Here is a 27,137-nt window from a genome sequence, read left to right as displayed (position 1 = left end):
CGTACTCACCCAGCCATTCCTGCTGCTGTCTCTGGTAGGATGGGGCTGGAGTGGGGTCCACCAGCAGGGGAATTCGGTCCAACCACAGGTCCAAGGAGGGCACCCCTAAGGCAGGACACAACGCAGGAAGCTGCTGGATGCAAAAGAGCAAGAAAGGAGCAGAAAGGCAAAGCTGCATGGGGCAGAGGGCAGCAGCACAGCAGCAGCACTGTTGTGCCTTTCCCCCCAAAACCTCCAACCCTCACTGCTGCTCCCTTCAACACCTCAAACCCAGAGGAAACCCCACGTTACGATGGACAGAGGCAGAGAAGAGAGAGGAGCCTTCCAATGAGACAGGTATTTATTTAGTTCAAGCGCTACGGATTCTTTTGTTGTTTCATATTATCAAACAGAGCTGAGGTACCAGTGACATTCCAACATGAAGAAAAGGAACCTTTTTTTTTTTTTCCCCCTTATACAATTTCTTCAACTACTTGTTATCAAGACAAAAAAGTGAGTAATGGACAGCTGCGTCATGTACTGTACAACAACCAGAGCGGGGAGGAGAACAGAAACAGAGCAGAAACCTTCATCAAAGTCATCACAAAGGAAGTCTGTTCCCTGGTTCTACTGGCCATGCCGATGGAGGAAAAGCAAAGGGAAACCCAAAAAGTGTGTGCCAGTGGGGAACAGGGAAACGATGGCCAACGTGGATTGGCTGAAAAGCAAAAGGAAGAAGAAAAGGCAACGGAAAGCAACCGAAGAGGCAAGATGGATCGGTTCTGCACAGTTCAGACCAGTACAATACAGGAAAAGCAGCCAGGTTTCCTTCCCCTCGAGAGCTTCTTAGAAAGAAAGAATGATCCTTTGTCACGTATCATTGATGTTTATTTCAAGACATGCCACGTTAAAAAAAAAACCAAAACAACAAAAGGAAACCAAAAAAACCTTGCCTCTGATATCGCATTATAAAAGCACTTTACAGCTCGTTCTGCCTTTGAAGTTCTTGTTGTGCAGAGTTGCGAGAGACCCAGGGCAGGGCACGAGCCTGGCACTGGGAATGGAGAAGCCCAGGAGGTTACAGCCACTGCTGGTGCACGGGGTGGTGAGGATGGTTCCCTTCCTTATTTCAGGGCAGAGGAGAACCAAGAGGCGCCCGGATGTGCAGCTGCTGACGAGCAGCAATGCAACGCAGACTCAAGAACCCCTTCCTGCACTGGATCTCAGCCTTATTCGCCCAGCAAACAATGTATTTACAGTTGTGTTTATTAACTGACACAGCAACTTCACAATGACTAGTAAAGAGTAAAAGGGTGCACTTCTAGTGTGTTCCGTCCGTGTTTCTCGGGTAGATGCATCTCGCCCCATCAGCAAAGCTCTACACAGACCCCTTTGGAAAAATACCACCAAAATTACCCAAAAGAGTTTAAAAAATTAAGCAGAGAAATAAATATCAAAGAGGAACGGTTAATTAGAAGCCTAGTTCAATAGAAAACGAAGCGACTCCGATCGAACCAACCTCTACAGCTCTATGCAAGAAAAACAAAACGGAACTAACCCAACTGGAAGACCCAACATAAAAAACAAAAGCTAAAAAATAAAGGCATCCGTCTGCATTGCCGTAAGTTGGCTTCCATCCCACCCACCTCTCTGCTCCTCTGGCTGCGGCCTCCCACCAGGCCCCCCCTGGGACCCCCATGGGACCCCACTGCAGTACAGCCGTGCCCACCGCCCTCCCTCATGGCCTGGGAAGGCCGCCTCCGCTCCTTCCTCCTGCCCAACTCCCACGTCCCCATCAGCTCAGGCAGCTTTCCTTTCCAAACCTCCCCTTTCTTAAGCATGGAAACGCCACGCTGATGTCCTCCCAACGGCTGCAATGCCACACTGCCACCTCTCCGCGCAGCCACCGTTTGGTTCCTTCTTCTTTTCTTCTTCTTCTTCTACGTAAAAGGAAAAAACGCTCTTCAAAGCCATCTCACACTCCTCTCACATCTCCTCGCTCCCTGCGTTTTGCTAACGCTCACACATCCCTCCCACCCCCCAGATCCTCCTGCTTCCGATCATCCCCCCCTCACAAGACCCCACGCTCCGACCCCTGCTAAGGTGGGACTCTGCAAACCCGTGCTACCTCTGCTCCAAGCACAGGAGCTCAGCTTTAAGCCACCAGCCGTGTGACTGCAGGGCAAGGGCAGCACTGGAGCTCCCTCCTCTGCTCCCCCCACAGGGGCAGACGCTGTTGGCAGCGCCCTTCTGCACGCACATCTCACCTATGTCCAACTCCAAACTTACTCGGGGTTCCATCATTTCAAAGTGCAGTATCGTAACATATTAAAAAAAGGAACAAATATTAAGAAATTGTACCTATTTTTTCTTTGCTTTTTTTTTTTTTTTTTTTTGGTGGGTTTTTTCTTTTTTTTTTTTTTTGTCTTTTTTTTTTTGTCTTTTTCAGTTATAACTGGAATACGCTGGAATATTTTGGCTTTTTTTTTTTTCTCTTTTTCTTATAAATAATGAAGACACCGACATTTTCTTTGTGTGTGTGTGTGTGTGTGTGTGCTTGTGAAGCTAATAGATCATCTCCACGAGACAGCCAGCGATGATGAACTGCAATACGTTATTACTGAAAGGGGAAGGTTCAAGCCAATATTCACACTGCAGTCAATGAAGAGTAAAGGGAGGGAAAGCAGTGATGTTCTGGAGGAAGTCAGAAGCCACGCGGTATTAGCAGGAGCAGCCTCCTTCACTGACAGGCTGCTCTTGAGGCTTTTCCAGTTTGATGTCAATCACTGGGAAGGAGGAGTTAAGGCCAACAGACTGGGGTCGGGCTGCTGCTGCTTCCACCTCCTCTCCTCGGGGGTTCAAGTTGCTCTTTACAGAGATTAGGAGGAGCAAAGGAAGGGAAAGAGCAAGAATTCATTTCAAGCGTTGGATCCATTGGGCTGATTTAGACCTCTAGGTATGCTTAAGAGGGCTCCAACGCTCAGCAAAAGCAGTTCAAAGCCCCCAAACCCTCTGTGATCTGTGAAAGAGCCTCTGGAAAATCCCCCACCGTTAATCCCAGGGGAGACAATCATTCAGTTCCTGCTATCTGCAGGCTGCAGGAAGTCAAATTCAAAGTGCCTTATTACTCTCCCATTTAGAAACTGGTGATGAAACTCCCTGATAGTGAAACTGTGTGTGCTTGTGTATCCTGGAACCATCCTCTTGTTAACAAAGATGGTTGCTCATTAACCTTTGGTGACCTGCCAAACAAGGGATTTTTGATCAATTCCAAGTAGAACACTCAGAGCTTGTGCCTCAGCACAGCCCCCAAGCCCTCTGCTGCCCCTCTGCTCTACGACGCTTCACAGGAGGTGTAGCTTCAGCCCTACGTTTGTCCAGAGTGGCCTGAGGTTAAGAACCAGCATCAGTGCCATCATAAAATCACAGAATGGCCAGGGTTGGAAGGGAGCTCAAGGATCACGAAGCTCCAACCCCCCACCAATGCAGGGCCACCAACCTCCCCATCTCACAGCAGCCCAGGCTGCCCAGGGCCCCATCCAACCTGGCCTCCAACACCTCCAGGGATGGACGGGGCATCACAGCCTCTCTGGGCAGCTGTTCCAGCACCTCACCACTCTCTCTCTAAACAACTTCCCCCTGACATCCAACCTCCAGCTGCCCTCCCTCAACTCCAAACCATTTCCCCTTGTCCTGCTGCCATCTCCCCTTTCACAGAGCTGACTCCCCTCCTGGCTGCAGGCTCCCTTCAGGCACTGCAGGCTGCACTCAGGTCACCCCGCAGCTTCTCTTCTCCATGCTCAACAAGCCCAGCTCCCTCAGCCTGTCTTTGTAGGGAGGTGCTGCAGCCCTCTGCTCATCTCTGTGGCTCCTCTGGACCCTCTCCAACAGCTCCCTGTCTTTCTTGTCCTGGGGGCTCCAGCCCTGGACGCAGTGCTGCAGATGGGGTCTCACAAGAGCAGAGCAGAGAGGGACAATCACTTCCCTGTCCCTGCTGGCCACCCCTCTGCTGATGGAGCCCAGGATCCCATTTGGAGCACACTGCTGGCTCATGTTCCGTTTTTCATTCACCAGGACCCCCAGGTCCTTCTCTGCAGGGCTACATGGCTATGGGATCTCCATCCTTGGAGATTCCTCTATTTGCATGAGCTGGGTTCTTCCTCAGCACTTCAACCTCAAGCCTTACTCGCCTCCATTCCCCTCCCATAAGCTGACCAAGAGCTGCAGGACAGACACCACCCCCCTCCTCCTCCTCCTCCCTTTGTTATTCAGGACCTGCATTCTCCTCACCCACGGTAACTGGCAGCGCTCTGCCACCACAGCTCTGCAGCATAAAGGATACTGTCTTCTCTACTTTTGTCTTGTGTGCTTTCCATTCCAGGCAAGGCAGCTGCCACGCGTCGGAAAAGCTGCAAAAAAAAAAACAAAAAACCAAGGAACAGATCAAAACAATTGCACTTCAAAGAGCACACCCCAGTTTGATGCAGCTCAAACAATGATTCAATACATCCTTCTGTACTATTTACACGGCTCACACCAAAAAGCCTGACACCAAATATAACCTTTATTCCTAAAAATCCGCAGACCACATTTGTTGCTGTTACTGAAGATGAAACGTTGCCGGCTTCAGGCAGCAAACCTTCTGTCACCTTCTCTACTCTGGTTGGTACTTGGGATTTCCATCTCAGATTGTCACACCCAGACCCCAAAAGCTTCACAATGCCAGGTGGAAACTTGGCCCTCATAACCCCACATGCCACTACTGAGCAGTGCCTGTGCCCCTCGTCAAGGCAAACAACACCCAGCCTGCCCACACTGCCCAGTCTGCCATCAGCATCAGCCAGGACTGCGGGTCAGAACAGGGCATGCAGGTGAAAAGGAGCTCAATGCTCATCCAGCTCCAAGCCCTGCTGTGTGCAGGTCGCCAACCAGCAGCCCAGGCTGCCCAGAGCCACATCCAGCCTGGCCTCCAACACCTCCAGGGATGGACGGGGCATCCACAGCCTCCTTGGGCAACCTGTGCCACTGCCTCACCACCCTCTGGCTCCAAAACTTCCTCCTAATATCTGCAATCCCAGAGCAATGCAGCATTCAGCCTCCTGCCTACTGAGCCCTTCCTTTGTGCCCCATAGATTCCAGCTCCCCACAGCCTGATAGAGGCTGGAAGGTAAGGCTGAACAGGACTGATTCCCTCTCCTAACCTCCCAGCTTTGCCCCTTCCCTTCTTGTGGAGTAAAGCTCAGGTCTGAGGGAACAGCTCGCCTGCTACTCATTAGGGTTAACAAATGGTTGCCTAATTGGTTCTCGCCTACAGAGAACAGCTCTGACTGTGCTGATGTGTTGAACACAAACCCACCTTTTACAAAAGGGACAGAGCCAAAGTGGTATCACAGAATTGCAAAGGAACCCTTACAGTCCATGTCCACTCCCCACAGTGAGCAGGGATACCCACAGCTCACGTCTGCATCTCCACACACATGGAATTTTGTACCATCCCAGACACACTGCCACCATGCATTTCATTATCAGCCATTCAGGACACCCAATATTTCCAAACAGCTGACAGCTCTGCCATCAGTGTGCTACACCCATCCCACTGAGAACCACAGAACGCTCAGTGCAAGCCTGACATCAGCCCTGCTGCCTTCAATGGACACCAAGATGTTATCTCAGCCCTTTCCTCCAACAACACAAAGCTACACCACTTACAACCCCCACAGAACTGAGCCAGATGCTCTGTCTGCTTGTATTCACACAATCATGGGTTGGCTTGGGTTGGAAGGGACCCCGAGGATCATCAAGTTCCAACCCCCAACCCATCCCCAGGCAGGGCCACCAGCCTCCAGACCTGCTACCAGACCAGTTTGCCCAGAGCCCCATCCAACCTGCTCTTGTAAACGTAGAGACCTGAGCAGCTTTGCAGATCAGTGCTTTTTGGCATCAGGATGACCAGGGAAGTGACCATGATTCAATCTCACTTTGCTATGGAACACTGAAAGTTTCAGCACTGTGCTCAAATCCACGCACGCTCCGAAATCTCAGTGCTTTCTTTGCCTTTAGTAGAATCACAGGGGGAGGTTCAGAGTGGATATTAGGGAAATTTTCTTCTCCAAAAAGCAATAATGCAGTGGCACAGTTGCCCAGGGAGTCCCCATCCCTGGAGATGTTCCAGAACTGGGGGGATGTGGCACTGAGGGATGTGGTCAGTGGGCACGGTGGGGTGGGCTGGGGTTGGACATGATGATCTCTGAGGTTCTTTTCCAACCTGAATGATTCCACCATTCTGTCCCTAGAATGGCTTCAATTCTCAAAACACTTAATATTCAATAATCCCAACTTCATTTAATAGAAAAAAGGCTTATTAGACAGCCACCAGGCTGCACTGCAGAACACACAACCACCATTTGGAGAAGCCTACTGCTATGCTGTCAAGTAGATGGTAAAAACTGCTGCTCTCAGGCACTCTTTGCAGCACTGCAGGGAAGCTGTTAGACATGCTGCCCCTCCAACACACAGCAGAGGAAGCTCCATGGCACCCACAAGGATCACCTGGCCCCACAGAGCACCAACCCCATGTCAGAGCAATCCTGGAGCTCCCACTGCCCCAAGGATGCCCGTTCCAGTTACAAATCAGAACATCACTGATCTCTGCTCCGTGGATTTCTTAGACAACAAGCACTGAAGAATCACTGGATGGAACTGGAAGGATGGATAAACATCTAGTTATGTGACGGAAGGAGCAGTGGTACAAGAAGCTGCGTTATCTCTCTGCAAGCATCTTCTACAGACCCCTGTTTAAAGGGGGCCTTCTACCTACCTTACCATGGTAATCTTCACTTTGAACCCAATTATCCAATGTTGACATCCAACATTTTTTAAGACTAACTAGAACAGAGAAATAGAAACGTAGAAGTCTAAAATCCCAAGTCCTATGCATAGTGACAAAGCTTTGTCATCTATTCATGGTATCACAGAACTGCTTGGGTTGGAAGGGAGCTCAAGGATCATGAAGCTCCAACCCCCCACCAATGCAGGGCCACCAACCTCCCCAGCTCACAGCAGCCCAGGCTGCCCAGGGCCCCATCCAACCTGGCCTCCAACACCTCCAGGGATGGACGGGGCATCACAGCCTCTCTGGGCAGCTGTTCCAGCACCTCACCACTCTCTCTCTAAACAACTTCCCCCTGACATCCAACCTCCATCTGCCCTCCTCCAACTTCAAACCATTTCCTCTTGTTCTGCTGCTTTTCCAGTTCCTCACATCAGGTAAACCACTCACAGATTTCCTTTTCCAGCACTTAAGTTCTCTTTAAACAGTTCAGGGTCTGTTACTCATACCCAATGCAGAGCAAACATTCCCTGGTAAGTAGGGTTTGTCACAGGTAATGAATGGGTTCTCGAGAAGACAAACCAACCCATACCTTGCAACTTCCCAAACTGCTTTCCTCCTTCCCTCTGGCTTTTATTGCTGAGCACAGCACCACACTGAACCCTAGCCCTACTGATCCCTAACCCTAACTGCCCTGGGGTCAGCTGGTCTGGCCATGCCATGCCCCCCCCCCCCATCTCTCTGCACCCCTCTGGCAGGGCACAAGGAGCACCAAGTATTTGGCTCTGTGTACAGCCAACATTATTCTCATCCTAAATCTGAAATACAGCACCATTGCAGCTATGATGGAGAAAATCAACTCCCTCCCAGACAAAATCAGGCCATACACAGTGCTTTGTTGCTCCCATACTGCAGTAGAATTTTAACCCAGTTCTTGGTGCAGAAGGTTTAGGGGTGAAAAAATCATAGAATGATAGCATGGCCTGGGTTGCAAAGGAGCACAGCGCTCATCCAGCTCCAAGCCCTGCTGTGTGCAGGTCGCCAACCAGCAGCCCAGGCTGCCCAGAGCCACATCCAGCCTGGCCTTGAATGCCTGCAGGGATGGATGGGGCATCCACAGCCTCCTTGGGCAACCTGTGCCACTGCCTCACAACTCTCTGATGAGTGAAAAATCCCCTCTCGTGGTTTTAAGGATAGATGTGCAAAGTTTGGAGCAGGCTGTGCCTGATGCTCACACAACATCTCTGCCCTGAAGGAAGGAAATGTGCCATCCCACAGATCCCTTGGCTGATGCTGTGTGCTTGGAGATCCGAGCAGAACAAAAAACTGCTTTCATTCCTTGCTATTTCATTTCCCCCTTTTACAATACATATCCCCAAATACTGCCAATCAGGGATGCAGTAAATAGGGTGAAGGATGTGGGGGTTGTCTTAAAAATAAGTCAGATGATGGGAACCAACTGCAATTACTGCTTTTAAACCAAGCTGCTGCCAGAAGGGCTCAATGTTTAAAATACAGTCATCCTTGCTTTGTATTATGACCAGGAATAAATCTGATGCCTTTAGCTGTATTTCTCCTTTAAATTACTTGACTAAAAAGAGAAATCTGGCAACTAGGAAAATCAACTTTCTTATTAACCTTCTGCTTATCAGCCACAGCACATGTGAACAAATGCAATTAGCAGAACTTTAGAAAGCTGACTTCTATTTGAAGACCTCATTGCTTCCCAGTGCCTCCAGGACCCAAGCCAGCATTTACCTCACTGTGAGACATCACAGGGACACACATAAATGCACGTGTATGCACACACCATCACGTGGATGTGTATTTGTGCATGTGTACACACACACACACACACACACAGAACATGTCTGGGTGAGCACTCTGGCCTTTTTTTCTAAGGCTGGAATGAAATGCAGCCATCTGAAAAATGTAATCACACCAAGTTTGGCTTTCAGCATCCAACTCTGCTGACGAAGCCGGACAAACCCTCATCCCTCATTATTAATTTCAACTCATTTCCCAAACAGGGATGTGGCTCTGAGCAGCCTGGTCTGGTGGTTGGTGATTCTGCACATAGCAGGGGGTTGAAATTAGATGATCAACCCAGGCCCTTCTATGTTTCTATGATATGAACAGTGCCAGGCAGTAAATCCCTACCAGGTCAGAGTCACAACAGAGCAGTTGGCACCGTAACACTCTGCAGTGGCAAGGAAGGGCCAGGAGGATTGCTGCCCTTATGGAAAAGCCAGGCAAGGAATCTGCCCCTCAATGCAAAGCAAACAATGGTATTTCCCTCATTCTTATTCCCCGAGGAAAGCAGCTCAACTGCAAGAGTGCTTCCTGCCCATCAGACAGACGTGAGTCAAAGGATGGGGAAAAGGGCCAAGCTGCTCCTGCAGACAGCTCTGGGAAAGGAGGGCTCCTCGTGGGGCTCCTTCAGCAGCTGCCATGAGAAAGCCTGCCTGCCAAGTGCCACGCTCAGCCCATGGCTCTCGGACAGCAGAGTGTGCCAGGTTTGCTGGAAGGACATCTTAGGGGCTCTCCCCCCCCCCTCTGTTTACACAAGGCAGCAGAATGAACCCTGATATATTCTGGGCACGAAGGTTGCAGGCAAACAAGATTCCCTGAACTACAGACTGCTGAGAGAGAGCATGAATCTGAAAGTCTTTTAAAGGGCTGACAAATAAAATGAATTGGGGAGGCAGTCTCTGTGTTAACTGAAGCAAGCTATCTACTTCTCTCCTCAGCCTCACAGCTCTCCTGGCAATCACTCTTAGCTGAACCTCAGATCCTATTTTTTTCCCTGTACTGCATCAATTTACTGCTGGGACAACGCTATCACCATTTTCACTCTGTACATCATCTGCTCCTTTTGCCTTCAGCACCCTCCCCCCAGAGCCAGAAGAACAATGTGTATAGAGGCCTGTGGTGCCCTGGCTGTATGTTAGGAGGCCCAGCAGCACAGGGAAGCTGGAACAGCTGCCAGAGAGGCTGTGATGCCCCGTCCATCCCTGGAGGTGTTCAAGGCCAGGTTGGATGGGGCCCTGGGCAGCCTGGGCTGCTATGAAATGTGGAGGTTGGTGGCCCTGCATTGATGGGGGGTTGGAGCTTCGTGATCCTTGAGCTCCCTTCCAACCCAAACCATTCTGTGATTCTGTGATACATTACAATCCTATCTAACAGAAGAGACGAGGCTTCCCCCAGCAGCTCATCACATCAGTCCTCGAGAAAAAGAAATGCCTGGGAAGTAACAAAATGAAAACCTGCAGCATTCACATTGAGCACCCTGTGTAGCTCTCTGCAATGCTCACACACACACCTACCTCTGTGCCTGCAAACAGAGCCCCAAGTAAATCACCCCATGGGAAAAGGGCTGAAAGGGGCTGTCTGCTCTACATTCCCCTCTGTTTCTCTGCTGGTAGAAGGTACTGGCGTTGAAAAACACGTTGTTTGAAGCATGGTGCAATCCTCACAGGCTTCCTAGCTTTGTGGGCTTGCTGCAGTGAGCACAGAGCTCTTTGCTCTTATCAGTACTGCCATCCAGCAGAAAAGGATGAGCAAATAGTGAAAAGCAGCACCCAAAGTCAGAAGTTCACTGGTCTCCCACTGGGGGGTAGCAAACAAAAGCTGCAGCTAAGGAGACACTATCTTAGCCATTATCCTTTGGTCCAGTATTAAATGTGGAGGTTGGGAGCCCTGCATGCAGCAGGGGGGTTGCAGCTTCATGATCCTTGAGGTCCCTTCACAACACAAGCCACTCTATGACTCCATGATTCTATGATTCTCCCCAAGCAGGACAAAAATTGAACCTTCCTCCATATCCTCAGTGGGGGAATATTGGTACCGAAGCCTCACAGGCAGCATCTCTTAGAGAAACAACACACAAGGATGCAGCAGCTGTGAGATGTGGTTGGGATGAGGGCAGTGAGCCACCTGCTGCCCCACAGCATCCTCACACCTCCCCATCTCTGCAAGGATGATGCTGCAGGCCTGAGAGGTGTTACTGAAAGGAGAGACAATGGTGGAGCTGGGAACATGACGTGCTCATCCAGTGCTGCAGGGATACAAACCCCAGTGTGAAAGGGATGGAAAATCAAAGGAGCAAAGGATGGAGGACTCCACAGAATGGCCTGGGTTGCAAAGGAGCACAGCGCTCATCCAGCTCCAAGCCCTGCTGTGTGCAGGTCGCCAACCAGCAGCCCAGGCTGCCCAGAGCCACATCCAGCCTGGCCTCCAATGCCTGCAGGGATGGATGGGGCATCCACAGCCTCCTTGGGCAACCTGTGCCAGTGCCTCACCACCCTCTGGCTCAAAAACTTCCTCCTCATATCCAACCTAAACCTCCCATGACTCCACTCCCAGCCTCTTCCTGCACCAACTGTAACTGTGAGCCAGGCACGGGGTTTGGATCCACGAGACAGATGTGCTGGGAACAGAGGGCACTGGGAAACAACAGCATTTTGCTGATGTTTATGGGCTCCACGTGAAGCACTGACAACCCAGGATGTGTCAATACTTACAGGAGAGCTTCCAGTGGAAGGAGAAAGCAGTTCCTGTTCCCTAATGTATACCTCTCAACCACAGGGAGTGTGAAAGCTGCAAGATCAATGCTCAGTCCTAACCTGTAGCTGAGTGAATAAGCCAGTCACTCATCACCAGCTTCACCTTTACATGAATATTTGATATGTGGCACAAGGTGATGCTCACTGTCACAGACACCAGCTTGGTTATTATAGCTAAATGTAGACTCTATCTAAAATAATTTGATTTAAATTAAAAATCCTGTATGAAAATTAATTTGGGCAGTAACCATTCTTCAGACACAGAATATATTATGGTTAGGCATTGTAATGTTATGGGAAGGTCACACTTGCACTCAGCTCATTAACGACAGCCTTTATAGAGGGTGTGGGAAGGGCATCAGTTCTGCAGTTGCATCCATAAGCTCTCCACCTTCATTGGGAAATAATTTATTAATAAGACAGACAATAAAGAATCAGATGAGGATGCAGCGACACGTAACAGCCCCAGGATTTTGGGGTATTCACAGAATGGCCTGGGTTGCAAAGGAGCTCAATGCTCATCCAGTTCCAGCCCCCTGCTGTGTGCAGGGTCACCAACCAGCAGCCCAGGCTGCACAGAGCCACATCCAGCCTGGATGTATGATATTATCTTTTGGTGTGACTGTAGATCAAGAAAGGTGTCTCTGAACATCAAATCTTCAATCCACCACAGACTGAGCCTGCTGGTTACCCACCACGACTGTTTTTTAGCTCAGAGCTGAATTATCATACCTTTCTTCTTACTGTATTCTTACAGCATGTAACGTGGCAATTAAAACTAGAGGCATAATTTGTCTAGACCTCCATTATACAAGGAAGAGTTTTCCCAGGGGAGCGTGCAAGTGAGGCTACTGCTTCAGAAACAGCTTTCTGCTCTGACAGTCTCATTAGTACAATCCCTGAATGGCCTCAGAATAAAAACACAAGAAGGCAAAGTTTGTTCCTTCGCCACACATTAAATGCAGCCAGCATCCATAATGGCTGCAGCAGCTTTACAAAGCACACTGTATTATGCAATGATACCTCGTGCCTGGATGGACTACAGGCATACCATGCAAGATCTGCTCTGCTCAATATCTTTATTGATATGGTCTTTATTGATCATACAATGGCCTGAGTTGCAAAGGAGCACAATGCTCATCCAGTTCCAACCCCCTGCTGTGTGCAGGGTCGCCAAAACCAGAGCTGGCTGCCCAGAGATGATCTGGATGAGGGCACTGAGTGCAGCCTCAGTATGTTTGCAGATGGCACCACGATGGGGGGAAGTACTGATCTGCACGGGGGTAGGAAGGCTCTCTACAGAAGGATCTGGACAGGCTGATTGCTGGTCTGAGGCCAACAGGATGGAGTTCAACAAGACCAAGTGCTGCACTTTGATCACAGCAACCCCAGGCAACGCTACAGGTGTGAGGCAGAATGGCTGAGAAGAAATGGACCTGGGGGGTGTTGGTTGATGTTTGGCTGAAGCCAGCAGAGTGCCCAGGTGGCCAAGAAAACCAATGGCATCCTGGCTTGCATCAGAAACAGTGCAGCCAGCAGGAGCAGGGAGGTGACTGTCCCTCTGCACTCAGTCCTGGTGAGGCCACAGTGCAGTGCTGAGCTCAGCGTTGGGCCCCTCAGTGCCAGAAAGGCATGGAAGCCCTGCAGCGTGTCCAGAAAAGGGAGCAGAGCTGTGAGGGGTCTGCAGCACAAATCTAATGGGAAGCAGCTGAGAGAGCTGGGATTGTTCAGTCTGGAGAAGAGGAGGCTCAGGAGAGATCCTATTGCTCTCTACAATTACCTGAAGGGAAGGGGTGTTGAGCTGGGGGTCAGCCTCTGCTCCTGTGTAACTAGAAATAGGATGAGAGGAACAGCCTCAAGTTGTTCCAGGGGAGGTTCAGGTTGGACATTATGAAGAATTACTCTAAAATACTGGTCAGGCATTGGAATGGGCTGCTCAGGGAGGTGTGGAGTCACCAACCATGGAGGAGTTCAAGAAATGCTTAGATGTTGTACTGAGGGATGTGGGTTAGTGGGAAACAGGCGGCTGGTTGGACTGGATCATCTTGGAGGTCTTTTCCAACCCTGGTGGTTCTGTGATGCTATGATTTTCCTCCTGACACCTCAGATCAGCAGCACACCCAGCCCCACAGCCCTGAGCTGCCCTCCAGATTTGGACACAGACATCTGGATATGTGTCAGCTATGAGAAGAGGGAGCACAGCCACATCATCATCATTCCTCTCTGAGAGGCAGCTGCTCTCCAGTGCACACCCCCTATTCTGTGCACAATATTCAGGATTCCAGCACCAAATCCAAGCCTTAATTACAAGGCAGCCTCTGTATTGCAGAATGATAATTGGTGGATGCAGGAACTGAACGTTTTTCTGCTTTTCTGTTTGCTAATGCACAGAAATGCAGCATCAAGATAACACATCTAATCATTTCATTGCATAGGGAATAATTTTGCTACTAAAATACAAGTTCAAGAAATGCTTCAATAACAGACTTCATTCCTGTCTATAAGGTGCACCCAAAGTAATCTATAAGCCTGCTCTTAGCAACTCCTTACAAAATTCTGTATACAAACTACTGCTGAAGCTGAGCATACAAAACAAGGTCTCCTCCAATCCAACCCATTCTATGATTCCAATACATGTATTTTCACAAATATGTGCACACACACAGGTGTGCAAGTGATTGCTCCATGGAGGTACCCAAGAATGAAGGTCCTCTCCATCCTGCAGCACTAATGGCTTCCTGCTTTAACACCCTTCATAGAATGATAGAAATGCCTGGGCTGCAAAGGAGCTCAATGCTCATCCAGCTCCAAGCCCTGCTGTGTGCAGGTCGCCAACCAGCAGCCCAGGCTGCCCAGAGCCACATCCAGCCTGGCCTTGAATGCCTGCAGGGATGGATGGGGCATCCACAGCCTCCTTGGGCAACCTGTGCCACTGCCTCACCACCCTCTGCCTCCAAAACTTCCTCATCATCTCCAACCCAAACCTCCCGTCTCACTTTCAAGCCATTCCCCTTGTCCTGTCACCACCCACCCTCACACACAGCCGTTCCCCCTCCTGTTTATCCGCTCCCTTGAAGCACTGAAGGCCACCATCAGGTCTCCCTGCAGCCTTCTCTTCTCCAAGCTCAACAAGCCCAGTTCCCTCAACCTTTCCTCACACAGAGCTGCTCCAGCCCTCTGCTCATCTCAGTGCCTCCTCTGGACCCGCTCCCAGAGCTCCACGTCCTTCCTGTGCTGGGGGCCCCAGGCCTGGACTCAGCACTGCAGATGGGGATTCACAAGAGCACTGAAGAAGAGGGGGACAATCACCTCCCTCTCCCTGCTGGCCGCCCCTTCAGTGTTCACAACTTCGTATGAAATACTGCAAGATCAATGAATCATAGAATCATGAAAACTCAGCTTCCCATTACACACAGAGTCAGTATGGATGTACAGCTGTGGCTCTCAATCCATGAGCTCCCATGAAGCAGATCTGCTTACATAACAAGCCCAGACAAAATCTCTTTCATGCACACCTCAGTTCAGTCCAGTAGTGTTCACTGCTTTCACCAGTTCACTATTTGCCAAGTGGTTTATCTCCATTAACACAAGGGATAAAACATCACCTGGCATGTCCGAATGCAAAGAGCTGCTGCCCATCTCACAGCATCAAATCTAATTTTATGGCAGTTGCATCAGCTCAAAAGACATTTCCCTGCTTTCCCCAATTCAAAGGCAACTCGTTATCTATCAAAAACTAATAGCTTGAGCTATCCAAGAACATCTGCTGGCACTTTCATTACCCTCCAACAAAGCAGAGAAGGCAGTTCATGCTGTCTCACCATACAGCAGAAGCATTTTACCCAACCACTTTCCTCCTTGATTGGTTTGCCTGCATCTGTTCACTGAGCAGATATAGAAGCACTCCTCAGACCTTGGTCCCCAACATTCTGACTGATGCCTTCATTCCTTCAGCCTAAACACCCAATCTGGATCATCAGAAGTCTGGGAAGGTATAAAGGAAGACCTGTAGGTCCAAAATCATAATTCTTTTTTTTTTCTAAGAGGAAAAACATTGCAAAAGTCATTTGCTGCAAGGTCAGAAATGTTTCCAAACCTCAGCCACCAACTTCAGCTCTTGGTTTTTGCATATGGACTACCAATATCCCTACACAAAGACTTCCTGATGCCTAAGAGCAGATCTTACTGTCACAAAGGTGCAAGGGCTGGATGCAGCCAAGGCATTACTCACCTGTTTTACATTGTATCCTGCTTTCGCACTAGTTTCAATGAACATTACATTCAGCTCTTTGGCTTTTCTTTCTCCTTCCTCAATGGACACTTGCCTGGGGAAGAGAATACACAATTAAAAAAATAAAAACCAAACAAATGGACACCTTGAAAATTAACACTATTGCCTTTAACTCCAGGAAATGACTCCTGCATTACAGTCTCAAGGCATTCAGTGGTTTTCCCTGCATACAGCTAACACAGATTGAGCACAGGTGAACAGCACAATCACCACAACAGCACACCTGGCTCCAAAGCAAAGCAGCTGAATGGACCGATGAGATTCCTACAAGTCCCTGTCCTGGAAGCTGTGTTTTTATGCTTCAAGAAGTAGCAACGGAAAGGTTTTAATACCCAGTAACAATCATCAGCTGGCAGACTACAGCAGGACCACATGTAACCATCCCATACCGAAAGGCTTCTGCTGTTCACCCCCATCCAGGCATCCCACTCACTAAGCAGCCTGCTGCAGCTGAAACTGGAGAGGACTTAGGATCAAGAGCTTCTAGGTAAAAATCACGAAGCATCTCATGTGAGAAACAGAACAATTCCTAGTGGGATGTCATAAATCTGAAGTAAGGGGCACGAGTGAAGCTACTCTGAGAAAACAGGGATTTCCATCAGATACAGAACATCTCCATGTTGTGCTTTTGCATTGCATTTTTGTGACTGAAGCTGCACACCTTCCAATAAAAAGAAGTTTGCCAACTTATGCAAACACCTTGTAGTGTTCTAAAGGGGAGGATGACTTGCACCCATCATTTCTATCCCAGCAATTGGATTGAGTGTCTGTGCTGTAAACCCGGGTTTGCCCAAAAGAGAGAAGTATAAAAACCAAGACCTCTCCAGACACAGCCAGCATATGAGAAGGAAATACGAATGTTCCTTTTCAAACAGCTGCCTTGGAGAAAGGAGCATCAGCCCAAGAAAAGCAGCTGAAGTTGAGCTGTTCCTCCGTACCTCTTATCTGCTAGATCTGTTTTATTTCCCACCAGCATAATGATGACATCGCTGCCCCGTTCCGTTCTGACGTCGTCGATCCATTTTGTTGTTTGCTGGAACGAGTTGACATCTAACAGAAAACAGTGGAGAGGATTATCACTGCCGAGCTTCGGCACGCGTCGCAGGTAACACAGCTGGAGGTCTCAAATAGAAGCTTCTTATTTCTGGAATCGGACTAACAGGGCGATGAAGAACCAGCAAGCGAAACCCCAAAGTGCCCCACACTCAAGTGCATGAAAGCTACAGCCCTAACTTCACCTGGGCTGCTACTTCACTCCCTGCATTGGGATTCACCTCTACATACAGAGGTGGCAGCTTCTGGACAGCCTGGGCTGCTATGAAAGGTGGAGGTTGGTGGCCCTGCCTGCAGCGGGGGGGTCAGAGCTTCATGATCCTTGAGGTCCCTTCCAACCCAAACCATTCTGTGACTCTGTGATACAGAATTTGGTTTGGGCAGCATCCAAAATGAGGAGACTGATGGCTCTTTTAGTCCCCGTGTTGTTTAGCTGGACAAAAATTGAGCGTGGGGAATGGGGATCAATGTGACACTGCCCATCATTCTGCACTGCTCACCTACTGCAGGAGGGCCCCATGGCTTCTGCACTTCTCAGAAGAATTCTGAGCTCTGTGGTTCTGCACAGCTTCAGCACTTTTTATTTGCTGGGCTTAGGATTTTCCCCTCAGAACTAGCAGGGCTTTATAAATACCAGCAACTCCTTTATTGCTGCAGGGTGCCCAGCAGTCTCCTGATCTCCTGCACGGAACAAGCAATGCAAATCTCATACATCTACAGGTGCTTTTTCTTAACGTGCCGCTCTTAAAAGCCAAAACATAAAGAATTTAGGAGCCCACCCTGACCTCATGAGCACGTGGATGAGAAGCTGCATCCCATTAGGAGAAAGGAGCTGCACAGAAGCTGCCCTGGTGCTCTGCATTTACCACAGTGAGCTGAGGAGCTGCCTCAGCCAGTTTTGGTACTCAGCAAATGGGGCTCTGCCGCAGTTCTCGACAGTCATTGATTTCTTTTTAATGGCTTCTACTGCATAGTAATATATTGTGTGCCAGACAGACAAGGCTTGATCACTTGCCAGTGTCTTCATTTGTCTCTCTGCTATTCGGTAATATTGAATTTGTCAGGTCGGTAAAAGAATAATTCAAGGTTCACAGCTAACCTGTAATTTTAGCTCCAATGAAAGTGCTATTTGTAACAATTAGAGATTTCACAGGTAAATTCCTTATTCCTGCTGTAATCTGCTAGTATTTATAAAGCAAAGGACAAGCTCTTTAGAACTGGTATCGATTCAGGCTGTTGCTCTCAATCAGTTCAGCCCCAGAACTGAGAAATGTGTGACGGTTTTGTTCTTCCAAAGCAAAATTCTGCTGTTGGCAAACAGGGAATGCTGTGAATTTGGGCTTTCTGAAACGGGGGGGAGGGACAGGAGGAGAAGAGTTGAGAAAAGCACTAACATTTTAGTTCACAAAAATGTACATACCTTAGTAGGAAATGAAAGAGCAATTGTTACAGGAGAAGGGCGCAGTGGTCAGTTGCATATATTGCACAGTGTGAAAGTGACTGATTGCAATGAAAATGTGATGTTAATGCAGTTCCCCCCCAGCCCACGCCCAAACCTTGGTGGTGGTGGGAGGGCAAATGGAGTGAAGCAAGCTACAGCTACCAGTGCAATGTCTAATTTGAGAATTCAGCTAACTATGAACATGATTCAGGTGTTTGAGACCAGAAGTTATCGGTGATACCGTGACCAAAAAGCAGATGGAGCAGGGCAAAGTGCAACAAGACCAGCCAGGACTCGAGACTTCAGGAAATGTGATAGGAAAGGGTTACAAAGTGAGGGAGTTGATCAGACAGTCGATACATTGCAACAGCAGTGATCAGGTGGCTAGCTTAAACCCGACTAGGGTAAAAGAAAACAATTTTTCCATGCCAGAATGAAGAACAAGCACGTGATTGTGATAGGACATGCAAAGCTAGGCTAAAGGATGAAAGGGGCAGAGTATTAGAAATGCAGAATTCCCCCCACTCACTTGTGATATCATAAACAACAACTGCAACAGTGGAGTCACGAATGTAGCTAGGAATCAAGCTCCTGAACCGTTCTTGACCTGCTGTGTCCCATAATTGCAACCGTACCTAACAAAATCAGTCAAACAAGCAAGAAAAATAAGAAAAAAGGTCAAACCCAGTGCAATATACCTACTTGTGATATCGTAAACTACTACAGCAGCAGCAGAGTCACGGATGTAACTGGGAATGAGGCTACGGAAACGTTCCTGACCCGCAGTATCCCACAGCTGCAACCTGATCTGTGGGTGGGAGAAAATTAAAAAAGCCAAACTGCCACTAAAAATCAAAAGAGTCAAGAATTGTCACGTTTTGAAAAAGCTAAAGAAAAATATGAACTCATGCAGGAGGTGACTGGGGACTGGGAGCAGCAGCGAACTGTCCTCTCCTTTATAGCAACCTCTCCCAAGCATCTGCGGTAGCCAAGCTGGTGTGTGTGCACCTATCTCAGCCCTTTCTGCTGTCTTTTCTTTGCAAAAATGCTTTCCTTCCTGAAGGGGAGAAATAGGAGCGTTCAGCTGGTGGAAGGATGCTGTGCTTGGAAGGGAAAAGCCACCAGCTGCTGTCAAAGCATTGGAGAAGCTACTGGGGTGAATGTTTCAGGAAGGATAAAACGCTGGTTATCACTGCACCAGGTTTTACACGTTCAAGTACCATGCACACAGATGAGGTTTAATGTCTCTTACCATCAAGGCTCTGAAAGGAAAGGCAGGATGTACCGAAAGCAACATGTATGGAAAGATGTGCAAGGGCCAGTTCTGCTATGGAAACAATATCTCATCCCTGGAGCGTTGTTGATGCAATCACATTTGCTGTGGATTTATACAACACCCTGCTTCTGCAGCACTGAACAACCTGCTCCTGCAAACAGCTCAGTGGCTGAATTTCTTAACGAAGAATCTGAACTAATTTTAAACCACAGGCTTGCTTCCAGAGAGCAGTGATTTCATTTCAGGAACCAGAGCTGCACCAAGCTAAGCAACCAGCACCACGTGTGGGTTCCTGCTGGACGTAACACTGAGCTGGCTGATAGGTTACAGGGAGCTAGCTAAGAACTGGCAACGTTGTGAGGGATAAAACACAGATTGCCAAAACAGAATGGCTTAACTGTGGCTCCCTTCCCCAAACTCCTACCCTTATGCACCCCTCTCTCAAACTATCCCTCTGAGTTTTCTCCAATAAGGATGCCAACACAGCACCTTCTGCCATTCACAAATTGGCCCTCAGGAGCCAAATGATGATTTCCCACTTCCACAGGCAGGGAAGGAAGCTTTTCCCACAGCACCTATGAGGCTGGAAGCAGCCAGGAGATGAGGGCTCAGGCTGTACTTCCAAGTCATCTCAGAACCGTGCACCATCACAACAGATGCTGACCCTCATTCCTTCTGCACAGAGAGAACAAAAGTCTTACTCACTGTTCGATCCTCCAAATACATGGTTTTCGATAAGAAGTCAATGCCAATTGTGGCCTGCAGGAAGAGAAAGCAAGAATCAAGAACATTGCAAATAAAACACCCAAACAACTGCAGTGACTGTCAGGATTAACATTACTGCCAAACTGCAGCAGATCTGCAAGAAAAATACGTTGGGTTTTCTTACCAGGACAAAGCCCCACAGGCAATTCAATGAGACGTTCCCTGGATAGAACCCATAACCAGCACAGCATCTTAAAGCTCAAGAAGTTGTTAACCTTCCTCTCAATTTATGCTCGCCAGCAACCAATGAAGTCATACAGGTATCAGCAAGGACTTCTGTGCACAGAGGGCCACGACCTACGTTAGCATCCATCAGCAGAATCAGGGATCTTCACTTTGAGCCCATTTCCTTAAGGCTAAGGTGGACAGCTTCACTTCTGCTGCAGCACAACAGCGCACACATGCACACAGGCCAGCAATCAGTGAGGTTCAGCTAATGCTAAAGCTCAGCTCAGCACAACTGCACCTGAACTGCTGGACAGTTGGGAGCTTTGTGCAGAATATCCTCACGTGTTTAAGGAAAGAGGAAAGCACTACAAGTCAAGATACATCAAGAACTGTTTCTTAAAGACCTTCACCCCATTTTTCAGGGCTGGATTGAGGGAGCGAATCCGAGCCCCATCAGTTTGGTTGCATTAGGGACACAACCAAGGCAATCTGCTCAGGCTACAGGGCTGCCCAGCAGCACACCAAGCACCTCGAGCAGCTGCACCCTCAGCAGAGCCTTTGTGATGACCCAAATAAATGGATTTAAAGGAGAAAGGCAAAGATAATAGGGCAAAGAGGCGTGCTGCTTCTTCCCTGCTTTCCCATGCTGGTACTTGTGCTGGAGAGCCTGTTCTACTGTAATGATCTACATCGTGAGACTTCCATTACACTCTCACTAATAATTAATGTATTGTATTCTGCCAGATAATTTAGGTGGTAAGAATAGAGAATAGAGCCAGCCAGCCTGCCTGCCTGAGAGTAATATATGAAAACCAGTTGCAAATTAAGAAAAAAAAACAGATCTGAATTTCTATTTGCAGCTACACGTTACCCACAAGAAAGCAAGCTTACTTAGCTGGATCAGGAGAGCACTTTTAAGAACCAGAGATCCATACACAAATGATAAAAACTGGTGGGTCCCAACGTGGCCACCCAGTGATTTTCACCTGTCATCATGGACTGTGACATTGCCCACTGAGAGAAATGATACTGACAGGTGGGTATGAGAATCCATCAGAGCCTGATGTGACAACATGCTCCCCTGCTGCCTTCATCTTCTATCATTTGAGTAGAGTAACTCTCTGAAGATTGCCACAAAGGTGCTTCTGCTTCCTCTTGTGTCTGTTTTGATTCACCTCTGCAGAAGAAAAGCTACAGAAACCCTAAGATCTTACCCTAGATATGCTCAGGATCCCATTCTGGATGACAAGCTCTCAGCTCCTCTGAGCTCTCAGAGCTGCACAGCCTGAGATCTGCTCAGCTCCTCCTGCAGGAGTCCTGCAGCCTCAGTCTCCTTGTGCTCACAACATGGGAGGTGCAGCACAAAGGCCAGGCACAAAACTTATTTTAGATCCTGGCAACGAAAATGTTTAAGAATCACCCATTGTAACTTACAGCCAAGTGTGTCTGTCCACCTGTACTGTCCTGACCCCACCACAAGGATACAGAGAAGCAGCAGCAGATGGCGAGGGGGGGATTCAGGCACTCTGTATCCCAGACTTTTAACTAAAATAAGTAAGCTAAAAACAGCCATTTTGTCACAGTTCTGACAAAAAGGAGGAGAAAAGCGCAGGGAATCTTCACAGATCAGCTGTACGGAGCTCAATGCCATCCTCCCTGCTCTTCCTCCAAGAGGCTGAAGCTGAAGGGAAGCGTGGTCTGTAATCTTCCTCTTGTATAACACACAGAGTCTTCCTGTTTGCCAACGCTGCTCCTTCATTATGCATCACACTCAGTGCCACAGAACAAGGCAAACCTCTCCCAGCATAGAGGAATCACTGCTGGTGAAACAGACAGCACTGTTTTATTCCAGGTGTTTGGGTTTGACACAGCAGTGCAGGTTCTTGGTTTGCTCACAAATGCTGCTTTCATGCAAACTGCTTTTTAATAAGCAATGGGCAGCAGCTGAATTCCTCTTATCAAGCAGCAAGAAAAAAAAGAAGGAATGTTCAGCACAGATTCTCCCAAACCGCACCTTTCTATTTTTACCAGCTGAACACCACAAGCCCTGCTCAAATGATAGCTTGTGGCAGCTCTCAGAAAACATGCATTCAAAATTCATCTGAAATGTCCAGAAAGAGCAAATCATTCAGCAGCTGAGCTCCAGCTGCAGCTAACCACGTACACGCTTTGACACACAGTGCCATGCACGTATTTGGCTTGGACAGGCCTCCATCAAACCCTGGGAAGGCATATTCTGGCTTGGCATTACATGCCATTTGATTTTGGCTGGTTCTTATGACTAATTCTCTCTTCCAGCTGTGTCAAAATAGGGCACAGTTCCCTGTACTTCAGGAAAATGGGGGTCTCTGGATGAATGAGACCACACCAAGTACATTAACACACACAACAAGCCCGCATCGCTGACAGCTAAGTTGAAGCTACCTTCTAAACCCTTAAGATTCCTTACTGGTTCAAGGCCCAATCATTCATTTCGTAATCATTTCCTATGTAATGTTAGACCAGCTTCCCACTGAGACTGCTGTGCTACCATAAAGCACAGAGGGCCAAACCTCCTCAAACAGAACTAGGACGCAGGCGCTGCAGAGAGGAGCAGACCTGAAAGAAAAACACTGTGGGGGGAAGAAAAAAAAAGCAGATTAAATAAAAGGATGGCATTCACATGTCCATGTAATTACAGCAGGGAGGATTTGAAAGGATGTTTGCTCCCGTGGGAGCAATGATGTGTATTCCAGCCCTCCTACACCACAGAAGCTTTGCTTCTCCTATCATTAAGTGAGAACTCGCATCTCATTGTGACCAACTCACAGAGCAGCAATGTGGAATCACTGATGAGGCAGGAAGGGAATCATTAACGGGGAAAGAGATTTAATCAAGAGATACTTGGATAGACATTAAGTAACAGAAAAATCACAGCTTTTTTTGTATTTTTTTCCCCATTACCTTCTCCTCCCACCTCCCTAAACAACCCTTCACATTTGTCAGGGAACAGATTTTCTCAGCTCAGCGAATGCAGAACATCACCAAGCACAACCAAGTTGTGAAGCACGCTGTGGCTTAGAGAAGACCCACTTTAGTTTATGAAACTGAATTGCTTTTGTAGCTTGCCACCTTTTCAGGCTCATCCTACAGTGTGGGAGTGGATAACAATGACTGTTCCCCTGGCATTTAGAAAGCCTGCACAGCATCCTAAAGCACTCAGAGCCTACAGCTCGGCTTTCTGCCTCTTCTTTTTTAAGGAACAGCGTGCCTACTCCGTTCTCCATGAGATCTGCAATGGTCTGGTAGCAAATGGTGAAAAACCTGGCAGACTTACAGCTGCTGTCACTTACGTGCACCTAAGAGGTCCATCCTTTGTAACTACAGCTCACCCTGCTGCGAGCTGCAGATAAGCCATTCCAGCAGACATACACTGAAATGCCATTCTGAAAGGTTATTAAAATATAAAGCTTCAGGATGTAACAGCTAAGAATGTGGTCTGTGTACTATTCCCCACTGCAGCCCAATGGATTCTGCCTGCAATGAAGAGGCCTTAGAGAAGACAACAAGAGGGATTCATTTACCTGGTAGGTGTTGTCAAAGCTGTCATACATGAACCTGGTGATCAAGGAAGTCTTCCCCACTACAAGGAGACAAAAATAAAACAACACAGATTAGAGGAACGATGCCAATGCAAGTTTTAAGCAAGTTCAGTATGAGAAGACAAGACTGAAGAGCATTACTGCTGAGATGTTTAGCACGTGCCCACAGTGCCTGCAAGCTTCACCCTTTGACAGTGCACTCACTGCACCTTTCTGCATAGGCAGGCTCATAAACTGTTCCAATGCCACTAATGCTGCTGGTTGCAGCTCAGGACCAGTGGATCCAGCTGGCTGTGCAGCAGCAGGAAGGCATTGCAGCATCTGCAGATGCACCTGGGAGCCAAACACTCAGGCACAGAGTGTTCCATAGGTCCTGCTGCAGCATTGCAACTCCTCTATCTGCAGCTTCGCTTCAACAGGTCAAACCTCACGTGTGGCAAATTGCATCCAGGTTCTCATTTCACAAGCAGAAACTAGACAAGCTGTGTGTATAGCACCTATAAAGCTGTGGATATGGTACTGCCAAGCTCCAGCCAGGTATCAGACTGCCTTGAAGCTCCTGTTAATTGCTTTTTAAGGAAAAGGAGATTACATTTCAAAACAATCATCGTCACAGTGGTTACCTACTCCACTTTGTGGGATCAACACAGCTGAGCTTAGACAGAGCCCAACTCACACCCAGTGCAGAACTCCTTCCTGCTCAGTGCCACCTTCACCTGAGCAGACCTGTAGGAACTGAACACCTGAAGCTGCCTTGGCTTGGTGTCCAAATACCTTTAACTGGAGGTAGATCCCTTAGGAAACAGCTGGATTTACTCAACAATCATTTGCCTCCAGCTGTTTTCTCCCAATCCCTTTGCAGCTGTGATTTGCCATCTCCCAGCACAGGTAAGGAGCACTGCAACACTGCAGAAGAGTTAAACGAACTGGAACCCAGCAGAGAACTTTTGGGAAAAGACTCCAAAGTCACAATTTGAATTCCTAGGTGAATTCTTCACATTTCCCTCCGTGGGCATCATGAGGCTTCCCACAAAGCTAAAAACTGTCTTTGTAGAGATAGAGCAAACATGCCTTGGACGGGTAATTCTTCCAAAGCAACGCATCTAGGATGAGAGGAATCTTGAATTCACCACTCAGCTCTGCCCTGGGGCGTCCAACAGAAGCACAATGTGCTGCAGGACCAGCAGGCTGATGAGAAAAGCCAATGGGTTGGGCTGCAGCACATCCCATAAGCACTCATATTGAAACAACTGCTTTGACCAACATTTGGATGGAGTTCCTTAACGTCCTTCAGCCCCGTGACATTTCTGCCCAAACAGACCAGGCTTTTCCCTTACACAGCATGTCAGCAGCCACCAGACCATACCAGAATGAAGAGCAGCTGCTTACAGGTTGAATTCCACCATGATAAGTGAACAGTCACCAAATATATAGCAAAATCACCTTGCTTAAAAGATCCCTGTGGATGTGAAAGCTCACAGTTCCCAGTGTATTTATAATTCAAAGGAGGGGAAGGGGGGACGGATGGGGGGAAGGGAAGGGAGAGGGAAGGGGGAAGGATGGGGGAAGGAAGGGGGAAGGGAAGGGGGAAGGATTGGGGGAGGGAAGGGGGGAAGGATGGGGGAAGGAAGGGGGGAAAGAAGGGGGAAAGGATGGGGGAAGGAAGGGGGGAAGGAAGGGGGGAAGGAGAGGCCTTCCTCTTGCAGCCAGCTGCAGAACTCACTGGTCCCTATTTCCCCTTGGCAGAGCACCAAGGAGGGACCAACAAGCCACGTCTTTTTGCTTTTGGAGATGAGCCCCTAGGATGAGTTCTATTTTTGTATCATTTCTATTTGGAACTTCATAATGGAGAGCTGAACTCCTGGGCATGGCCTTTTATTTTCATTTGAGAATGCTGCCAAAAAAAAAAAAAAGAAAAAGAAAAGAAGCACTGATTTGCAGACAGAATCTGCAGGAGAACCCGAATCCCATTCTGTTACAGATTTTGCCTTGCTATCTCTCCTGCCTCACTGGTTCCATGTTTATTAAATTGACAAAAGGCATTAATCTGGGAGTGATTGCAAGCAAGCTGGAGGACAGAATCAGAATTCAAAACTGGCTTTAAAATATGGAGAAGGGACCTGAAGTGGAAAATGAAGCTCAGCAGGGAGAAGCAGCACAATACACTCAGACAAGAATACCTGGCTGCCTAAAACTGACTGCAAGCACCTGGGGAAGCAAAGTGGGGGCTACACCCAAGGCAGAAGACAAGGAAGCCTTCAGCATCCATTGGGTGCTCCTACGTCAATTTGAGCTCTTGGAAGAATTTCAACACACAAATGTGTCCAGGGCAGCATTAAATCAGCAGTGCAGTAGCACACGACATCATGGAGCCCAGATCTTCCTGGTATGTGTTAACATATCCCTGGAGAAATAAAGGTGGGGGAGGAACAAGGTGAATGTGGTTGTACCTCTGTGCAGGCTGAGGCTGGAGCAGAGGGAGCTGCTGCTGGAGGCACCAAGGGCTGTGTTAGAGGAAAAATTCAGTGATTTGGGAGCTGGGAAAGGTTCCTTTGGCAATAAGAAGACCTCAGACTGCATGGATTACACAGAATGAGGAGATGGACGGCACAGAAGGATCTTAGCACTAAAAGCAGGTGGTCTTCCAGCCTCTTTCTTTCTGCAGATTAAGAGCCTTCCAGTATTTGAAAGGAGCATACAAACAGGAGGGGGAACGGCTGTGTGTGAGGGTGGGTGGTGACAGGACAAGGGGAATGGCTTGAAAGTGAGACAGGGGAGGTTTGGGTTGGATGTGAGGAGGAAGTTTTGGAGGCAGAGGGTGGTGAGGCAGTGGCACAGGTTGCCCAAGGAGGCTGTGGATGCCCCATCCATCCCTGCAGGCATTGGAGGCCAGGCTGGATGTGGCTCTGGGCAGCCTGGGCTGCTGGTTGGCGACCTGCACACAGCAGGGGTTGGAGCTGGATGAGCGCTGTGCTCCTTTGCAACCCAGGGCATCCTGTGATTCTATGATCCCACCAGCTAAAAGCAAAGCCCAAGGTCCTATTAGAAAAGGCATGCAATTTTAAAGCACATCAGAATCTGAAAGAAGCTGTTCAGATGGGCAGTGGATGCTCTGCTCCTCGGAGTGCAGAGCTGGTGATGTCACTCTGCTGCAGGAACTCAGACACAAAGCATTCAAGAATGTTTGGA

The 27,137-nt window shown here is 48.5% G+C and overlaps 2 protein-coding genes across 3 annotated transcripts in view; both read right to left on the bottom strand.

Moving 5' to 3' along the window:
• Positions 1-322: 322 nt before the first annotated feature.
• Positions 323-27,137, bottom strand: part of RAB6A (RAB6A, member RAS oncogene family) — a 58,448-nt gene continuing 31,633 nt past the window's right edge. The window contains exons 2-8 of one of the 2 annotated variants that reach the window (XM_048942353.1): positions 23,931-23,989; positions 20,140-20,193; positions 18,861-18,966; positions 16,603-16,714; positions 15,605-15,698; positions 4,322-4,388; positions 323-2,765 (exon numbers count right to left, since the gene is read on the bottom strand). In XM_048942353.1, the coding sequence (XP_048798310.1) occupies positions 2,701-2,765; positions 4,322-4,388; positions 15,605-15,698; positions 16,603-16,714; positions 18,861-18,966; positions 20,140-20,193; positions 23,931-23,989 (557 nt within the window). In that variant the 3' untranslated portion in view covers positions 323-2,700. Of the gene's footprint in view, positions 2,766-4,321; positions 4,389-15,604; positions 15,699-16,602; positions 16,715-18,687; positions 18,794-18,860; positions 18,967-20,139; positions 20,194-23,930; positions 23,990-27,137 lie in introns of both variants that reach the window. The other variant, XM_048942364.1, reaches the window with a different exon arrangement.
• Positions 7,001-27,137, bottom strand: part of LOC125692176 (cytochrome c oxidase assembly factor 4 homolog, mitochondrial) — a 73,587-nt gene continuing 53,450 nt past the window's right edge. The window contains exon 3 of the transcript XR_007376512.1: positions 7,001-7,175. The gene's annotated coding sequence lies outside the window, so the exon portion shown is untranslated. The remainder of the gene's footprint in view (positions 7,176-27,137) is intronic.

This window comes from Lagopus muta, chromosome 1 (genome assembly GCF_023343835.1).
Source record: "Lagopus muta isolate bLagMut1 chromosome 1, bLagMut1 primary, whole genome shotgun sequence".
In the NCBI taxonomy this organism is placed as follows: Eukaryota; Metazoa; Chordata; class Aves; order Galliformes; family Phasianidae; genus Lagopus; species Lagopus muta.
Note: the sequence above shows the minus strand (reverse complement) of the source record. Positions and strands in the feature narration are given on the sequence as shown.